This window comes from Humulus lupulus, chromosome 6, assembly GCF_963169125.1.
Source record: "Humulus lupulus chromosome 6, drHumLupu1.1, whole genome shotgun sequence".
Classification (NCBI taxonomy): domain Eukaryota; kingdom Viridiplantae; phylum Streptophyta; class Magnoliopsida; order Rosales; family Cannabaceae; genus Humulus; species Humulus lupulus.
This window is the reverse complement of record NC_084798.1, coordinates 7357336-7366704: the sequence shown is the minus strand read 5'-3', so window position 1 is coordinate 7366704 and position 9369 is coordinate 7357336. Positions and strand designations below refer to the sequence as shown.

Below are 9369 nucleotides of genomic sequence, written 5' to 3'. Positions count from 1 at the left end.
TGACTCTCTTTGATCAAAGCAGATTTTTTTTGGGGTTGAGTTTTTATTTTTGTTCATATATGATAATAATAAAAAAAAAAAATAATTTGACAAGGAAATTCTTGGTGGACCGAATCATTGTGGTGATTATGAGAAATTATGCATTTAATTGTGTGATTTAATATATTCTTTGTCTCCAAGGAATTTATTTTTGACTTCTTTCTCATTTTGGAATATCATGATTTGTATCTTTATTGTCTTGTACTTTGTTTAGGATTTTTTTTTAAAAAAAAAAAGGGAAAAAGTCATTGAGGAGATCGTGTGGGGTATTTATTTCTGGTTACTTTTTTGGTTTGGGTGTTTATATATATATTACATCTTTATAAACAGATTTTTTTTAATAAAACAAAAAGGGGAAAGTTCGTGTGTCTTCAAGATTGTTTCCTTTTCTTGGTTAATTAAAACAATTTTTTAATAAAAAAGGGAAACCTCTTTTTGCCGTGGGTATTCATTTTGGGTAAGTAAGTTATTTAAAAAGGCATGTCTTTACCCTATTTCTTCTCTCCCACGATCTCACTTAGTCATTTCATCTTCTTCTAATTGTTTTGTTTCTCTCATTTTTCCTTGTAAGTGCTTTCTGTTTTTCAGAAAAAAATGGTGAGAACTCGTGGTGCTTCCTCCAAGAAGACTCCTGTTTCTCAATCCCGAAAGGTGCCCTCTCCTTCGCCTCCTCCGTCTGTGTCAACGGCGCCTCCTTCTGTTCCCACAGCTCCCACATCTGTTGGAAAGTCCTGCAAATCCAAGGCTCGCAAAAAGGTGTTTTCGCTCTCTCATGAACATCCTATGGTGTTTCCAGATATCTCTGCTGACATTGTTGCACCACCATCTGAAGTGGTTGTGCCCTCTCGAGCCAAGGACCATTCTCCTCTTCCGTTTGATTCGTCTTTGGAGGCTAGGGCAAAATCGAAATCTGTTTCCTCCCCTTCCAAAGCTGCTGCTGCTGGGTTGCTCAAATTGCCCTTGAAGCCGAGTCAGTCCAAGAAAAATTCTGTGACTCCCAAACAGAAATTGGGGTTGGACGCGTCTCTTTCTCCCTTGTCTGCTGCCAAGAAAAAATTGAAGGCTCATCCCCCTTCACTGTCCTCCTCCGAATCTGATCCTGAGGAAGATAAGTCAGAATCTGAAGCAACTTATGATACCACATTGTCTGATGAAACGGTTCCTGACATTGCAGAATCAGAGGCTGAGTCTGATGAGCCAGAAAAAGAAGACACTATCCCCTCTGAACAAGAAGCCGAATCTGACTCAGACCACATTGCATCTCCTTTGCCATCCAAAGCTAAAGGGAAGAAACCTATTTCTGGTTCTACACCTTCACCAAAACATTCAGGTGTAAATTTCAAACCTTATTCTTCCATTTTTTGCTATAATGATAATGCACGTGATATGGTTCTATATGCTCAAAGGAAATTTATCATTGAAATAAATTATGTCTTGAGTGATCATCGTCCTTTTGGTGTGCTAACAATGCTTCAAGATCGACAATGGACAGGTTCTTTGGTTAAATTTTCTGGTTTTGTGGATAGAATAGTCAAGGAATTCTATGCCAATATTACTACTGAAATTATTGAACCTTCATCTCCTCTGTATAATAAAGTGTTTGTTAGGGGCCATTGGTTCTCTTTTTCTCCTCAAGACATTGCTCTTGCTTTGTGCCTTCCCCTTACTGTCGAGGATGATGTTGATGGTGCTTCTCTTGACAAGGACATGGTTATCACTGAGTTGGTCGGACAAAAAATGGTATGGCCATCTAACACAGTCATCTCCGTCTCCAATCTCACCTACACTTATGCTGTCCTCCATAAGTTTGCAACAACAAATTGGAAGCCCACATCTCACACGGCCACTATCTCTTTTGATATGGCATCTTTTTTGTACAAAGTGGGGACCGGTCTTGGTTTAAATTTGGCTTTGGTTATTCATGATCAAATCATTGGGTTTCGCAAAGGTAACAGGAAAAACTTGAATCTTCCTTTTCCTCAAGTTATTTATAAAGTGTTGAGTATGCAGAAACAAGACCTCCAACGTGATCAAGAAGACTTGGTGGCCCCAACTACTGCTGCTTCCTACAAAGCCTCTGCCCCTCCTACTGAAGCCAATGCTGCTCCGTCCTCCAAGAAAGTCAAGCCCCAATCTCTGAAGATTGCCTCGGATGACATTCCTCATGCCTCCTCCTATGTTGCCACAGATTCAGGACTTGTTGCAACAGAAATAGCTGCTGTCCGAGCCTCTGTTGACTCTATGACTGCTCGCGTGATGTCAATTGAAGGACTACAACGTTCTGTGTTGGAGGCTGTTCGATCTCTGTCTAAAGATCCAGTTGTTTAGTTTTATTTTAGATTTGTCATTTAAACATTGATACTCTTTTTTGTTCTTTTGTTTTATGGTTCTTTGGCTTCTTTGAAAGACACAAAAGGGGGAGAGTAGATTTCCAAAAACCTGCTTGTTTGTTGTTTTGTTTAACTCTGGACCTTCTTATTTTGAGGGGGAGTTAAGTCTAGTTTATTTTCATGTTTGTTATAAGTTCATGCATGTTTGCAGGGGGAGTTCTTTCTCTTTACTTATCACTAACATTTGTGTTGCAGGTTTTTGAATTAATTTTGTCTATCAAATTGCCAAAGGGGGAGATTGTAAAATCCTTTATTGGCATTTTTGATAATTATGACAAAATTAATTAAAATGATATTTTCGAAATTAGTAGTTTCCTCTTTTGTAATATTTTGTGGTGAATTTCGAAAATGGGTAGTTACTTGTTTTGTAATATTCAGATTTTTATTTTATGTGTTAATAAAATAAATATATATATTTTCCTATAAAAAAATATCTTTTTCTTGAATTGGAAAATTATTATTTATTTATCTGAATTGGTTACCCAGAAATCGTGTAGAGCTTGCAATAATAAAAGATATATTGTTTCCTTATTTATTTAAGGAAACTGGGTTGAAAATCTGTCCAGGTTCAATGAATCTGTTTGAACGGATTGCCAGTCTGTTTGAACAGATTCTGACTTTCCTATTTTGGAAGATTTTCCATTTATTGGCTGTTTGATTCCTGATTTGTTTTCCACGACCTAAAGGGATTCTAAAATGTATATAATCATCCTTAGGTCGTTGGTTTTTGATTATCTCTCTTGGGTATTACTTTCCAAATATTTTTCAAGTTTTAGAGAGACTTTTTATTATGTGAAGAACTTGAGTCCAGCAAGTTCTTAGTGGTTTATTACAGTGTACTTCTGTATTGTTTTCTTTGTGTTAATTGTGCAGGTTGAACACACTTGGACATTGGTCATCAAGCTTCGGGAGAAGTCTTGTTCGTGAGTCACTTTTCGGGAGGAAAAGTGCAAGTGTTATGATTTGAAGGGAGTTCAAGATCTTAGCACTTCAGAAATTTGATTAGAAGTTTAGATTACAACAGTTGCGACAAATTCAAGAGGGAGTCTTTATTTGTATAAGTCAATTTGATTTTGTAATCATTTAGATATTATTCTAATAAATTTCATTCTCTGGGCGTGGCCTCGTGGACTAGTAGCAATCTGCAAAGATTGCTGATACCACGTAAAAATTCGTGTTCTTTACTTCATGTTCGTTTTTATCTTTTGGTCACAAACTGTTTAAACATATCTGGTGTCTGTTCAAACATTTCTGTAACAATTTAACAATTAATTATTTAATTTAAATAATTAAGTTGGTAATCTTAAAAAACGGAATTTCAAATATATTTAATAGAAAAATTATGAATATTAATGCTAATAATAATTTGAGAATCAATTAGCTAGGGCAGCATTATTTTGAAGTAAAACTATTCAAATCTTACCGTAGCGTCAACTGTCGACGTGTGAGAGAGAGACTTTTCTCATGTGGAACTTATTAATGACTTCAAGAGTATTAGAACAACAAGTGGGGTGACTAAAGGGTCTTTAACCTAGCAGAGTATTCCATGGGAAAGAAGACAAGGAAAAGTGACTAATACGATAGTCAATATTGTTCATTTATAAATGTGATGTGAACATTTATTTATTCATTTATCAATGTAACAATAATTCTTATATTCTCCAATTAAATTTATATATATGAACTATTTAACGAATTTACATAATCAAAATCGATGTGTGGATATCTAGACCAACAAAGTCTCGCATTTATAACTCTCAAAACAAAGTATAATTCAATACATAAAGTCCCAACAAAGACTTTGCGTCTAGAATTAATTTTTCTTAAAATATATACGACAAATTTTTTATAGGGGCTTCACTTTAAGTCCTATTGGTGGGACTCTTCACTGTTCTCGACCTGTGAACAGTTTTTGGTACGATATTTTTTTATAACCGTGTATATTGTAGTTGTTTAGAACATCCTGCAAATTTTTAGAAAATTCTGAATAATTTACAGTACCGAAAACAAGGTTTAAACATATTGTTTTCCATGCGCATAAAAAAAATTAGTCACGCGTGCAACAACATATTTGAACATAGTTTTCGGTACTATAAACCATTCAGAATTTTCTGAAAATTGCGTTGATGCTCTAAATAGCTACAATATACACGGTCATAAAAAAAATACTGCTGAAAACTGTTCAAAGGTCGAGAACACTGAGAGCCCTACTGATAGGGCTTAAAATGAAGCCCCTATAAAAGAATTGTCCTATATATATATTTATATAGTACACGAATGACTTGTATTTGATGTCTACTTTATAAAGCAAGAGACAATATATATATATACATATATCTCTTCTATTATAATAAGTATGTAGATAACAGAAATTTTTAGTTTTAATAATTTTTTATTTTTTTATTGTTAATTTTAACATAATATTCTTATATTTAACCTAATATTCTTATATTTAACAGTCATTTGTAAACACTTAAGGGGTTGTTTGCTATGTGGTAAAGTAAATGTGGGAATGAGAATCTAAATCCCTTCCTATGTTTGATTCAAATTTTAAGGGGGCAAAGTTAATAATTTGTGTGAGCCCCACATGTATTTTAAGGGTAAAGTGAATCATTTTGAACACAAGAGTTTAATATTACTTTCATCCTAAGTCCCTCTACACTTTTCTAAGGTAACTCAACTAGTCAAAACAAACACCCCCTATAATTAAATAATTAAAAAAAATTAAAATAGGTTATTTTTGAGATATTTTACCATAATAATTATTTAAAAATAATAAATAATTAAAATAATTAAAATAGGATATATTTTAGATATTTTACAATGATAAATATTTTTAAATAATATATAATTAAACAAATTAAAATATGATATTTTAGAGATATTTTACAAGGATAATTATTTAAAATTATAATAAAATCATACGTTTTATAAGTTAAATAAAATTTAATTAAACTTAAATTCAATTATTAGAATAATATCATATTAACCTATAATATAATCTATTGTGAATTAGCAACAAATTACTTTTACAAAAAAACTAGGAAGAAACTTAAATTTAAAATCCACCTATAATATTTAATATTATATTAAAAATATAATAAATAATCTCTTACTGTCACACCCAAATTCAAAAATTAGAACAAACATAAACTTAAACAAAAATAAACAAATTATTTAATTAAAATAGGATATTTATTTCAAAATTTATATGACATGAATATAAATTTAATAAAAATAATTAATATATTTTATAAATAAAACCAAAAAAATGTTGCACATTATTTGTATCTAATATATATATATATAAAACTAGATATATATATTGCCTGTATCTAGTATATATATATTGCACGTTACTTGTGCAAAATATATATATATATATTGCTGTATATATGTGTGGTGGTTCACTTTCCATATTGAAGAATCTTTCTAAGAAATTTTTTGTTTATATATAAGAACTATTCAAACAACCTCAAAATGGGGGAAGAGAAAAAAAAATGGTGACAATGACAGTGAACTACTATTCATTTATAATTTTGAACATTTATTTATGAATGATGTTGATAATTCATCTCAACAACTCCATCAATTAGCTCTATATCAACTCAACTCATCTACAACCTTTTTCTCCAAAATAAGAGAGATATAAAAATAATGGAATATTATGCATGGTTAACTAGATTTATAATTTATATATCATGTATGAAAAAGAAAAAAACGTGCATATTGCACATTGCTTGTATCTAGTATATATATATTGCACGTTGTTTGTGCAAAATATATATATTACTTGTATCTAGTATATATATATATGTGGTGGTTCACTTTCCATATTGAAGTATCTTTCTAAGAAATTTCTCGTTTATATATAAGAACTATTCAAACAACTTCAAAATGGGGGAAGAGAAAAAAAAATGGTGAAAATGACAGTGAACTACTATTCATTTATAATTTTGAACATTTATTTATGAATGATGTTGATAATTCATCTCGATAACTCTATCAATTGTTGTGGGCACTTCAATTGATCGGGAAGTGTATATTCTCTTACTTCTAATTTTAATATTATTAAACAAATGTTAGAGGAATTTGAATATCTTAAATATTCATCCACAGTGAAGTAGGTTCTGAGATTAATATTATGTGCTGCGGTAATAACGGAATTTTGAGAACTTGTGTGTTTTAGTGGAGTAGGTTCTGAGAAATTTGGTTGTGTGCTGCGAAGCTATAAGGAAAAAACTTATTGTATGTTGTTTGAATTGTTTATTTTGCTATAGACATGCAGATGGTTAGGTCAGTATTATAGGAGAAATGGTGCCCGGTTTTATCTAGGATAATAAACAATTAGTTTTATATAGACATCCAACTTTATCACGTGCTTATTTAGTGTCGTTTATTTTCTTTTTCGTAGACATTACTTGAGAACAATATTATTAATTAAAATTTACAAATTATTTTTGAAACCATATATATAAATGTAATCAAATAATTAATTAATATATTTTACTGTATATTTTTTGCATCTAACAAGTACGTCATATACAGAGGCACAAGTTGATGAGTTGCGACAAGAATGGGCGACATATATGTTGCCGATAATCCAAAGTTACCGACCTCGTTGATAGGTTTTTTTTCTATTTTTACCTCTTTCTTCATACATAATGCATTATTTGTTAATTTTGAATATATCTAACAAATATTGTATTTCTTGTATATGTCTAACAAATATTGTGTTTCTTGTATATGTCTAACAAATATTGTGTACTTCTTGCATATTTTTATTTTATTAATTATGTCAATTTTAATTTGAATTAATATTAATTTGATTTCAATTTAATTAATTAATAAATTAATATTAAAATAATTTCAAATTAATTAATTATTAAATCAAACTAAATTTAAATTAAAACCATTTCAATTAAAATCAATTTAAATTTAAATAATTATTAAATCAAATTAAAATAATATTAATTGACTTTTTTATAAATATGGAAGACTTTCAATGTCTCCCATTGGGAGAGGTTGAAAGTCTGGGAGACATAGGAAGTCACTCACCTCTCCCAATGGGAGACATTGAAAGTCTCCCAGGGACTTTTAATGTCTCTCATTGGGAAATGTGAGTGACTTTACACGTCTCCCTATGGGAGAGGTTGAAAGTCAACGTTTGACTTTCAACCTCTCCCACTAGGAGACGTGGGAAGTCTCTCACATTTTCCATTGAGAGACGTGAGACATATACCTACAATGACCCCACCAACAACGTCTTCCCAATTGAGAGACATTGTAGACTTTCAATGAATCTCAAATAAAGTCATAAAACCTTTATTTTGTTGTAGTGATTTCATGTTGCTTGTATCTAGTATATATATATATGTGGTGGTTCACTTTCTATATTGAAGTATCTTTCTAAGAAATTTCTTGTTTATATATAAGAACTATTCAAACAACTTCAAAATGAGGGAAGAGAAAAAAAATTGGTGACAACGACAGTGAACTACTATTCATTTATAATTTTGAACATTTATTTATGAATGATGTTGATAATTCATCTCGATAACTCCATCAATTGTTGTGGGCACTTCAATTCGGGAAGTATGAGTCATTTCAACTAGCTCTGTATCAACTCAACTCATCTACAACCTTTTTCTCCAAAATAAGAGAGTTATAAAAATAATGGAATATTATGATTATGCATGGTTAACTAGATTTATAATTTATATATCATGTAGTGTTGCGGAGAAAGATTATTATGAGTAGTTGTATTGGTGAAATAATTTGGACTTTGGGTCCTAAACAAGATCATATATATGATCATATGCAATCGCTTTTTTTCTTGTTCATATTTGAACTTTGAGTTTTGGTTAGTATTTATAATACATAGGTTGTTTTGACAAATTTTGTATTAGCAATGATGATTGAAGTATTGTTTTTCGAATGTGTAGTTATAATGAGATTGTTTTCTTTGGAATCAAATAAATTATTTTCCTAACTTTTCACATATTCAGTGACGATAATATTTTCCTAATTTTGGAAGCCTAAACTAAACCTATTATTGTAAATTCAAGTAATTAATAATATTTTATTTATACTATTTTGTTTGGCTTCAATGATGTTTTTTTTGGTGACGTTGTTTGCAAGGAAAAAAAGTGTTGTATAGGATTATATGTATGACACTGTAGCAAAAGTGTTGTACAAACTATCATATAAACAACAAAAATGAAGCACTATAATAACACTTATCTATAACAATTGAAAAGTGTTATGCAACTACTCCAACTTACGATGGCATTACTTTCCTTAAGACATCAAAGTGTTTTATGATATGTATTTCATAATACTTTTTCGGTATTATTTGAAACAAGTTTTCTGGTAGTACACGTACCCATATACAAAAATTATATAAAAAAAATATTATATGTCATAGAAATTAAATATATATAAACATAATTTTAAAATAAACCTTAGCCCTCATAAATCGAAACATTATAAATTCTCATTTAATCCAATAATCTTATTAGAATTTAAAATTTAAAAACTCTCATCTTATCTTAGTATATTTCATCTCTAACATTCAATCCAATAAAATTTATGCATATTCATTTCCATGTACAGTCAACTATAATTTAGAGATTTTATTTCTTCTTTGAATTAATTGAATAGAGTTAAGAGTAATCAAATATAGTCATAACGTGTTGTTTCGTTTGATGTGTACTTTATAAAGCGACAACATACATGATCACTTTCCATAAACTATAAAGTCTAGTTCTATGAAATTTCTTAATTTTAATGTCTTGTTTATATATATAAACTATTCCGTGAGAAAGAAGACAAACAAAAGTGGCGACGAAGATAGTCAATTATTAATTTTTATAATTTCGAGCATTTATTTATGATGCGACACCTAATTAAACTAAATTTATCCAATTAAATTTATATA

General features: G+C 30.2%; 1 protein-coding gene across 1 annotated transcript; it reads left to right on the top strand.

Annotated features, from left to right (window-relative positions):
* Window positions 1-633: 633 nt before the first annotated feature.
* LOC133784603 (uncharacterized) lies at window positions 634-2367 on the top strand. Its single transcript, XM_062223898.1, has one exon. It carries the CDS (start codon window positions 634-636, stop codon window positions 2365-2367), a length of 1734 nt encoding a protein of 577 aa, XP_062079882.1.
* The last annotated feature ends 7002 nt before the right edge of the window (window positions 2368-9369 follow it).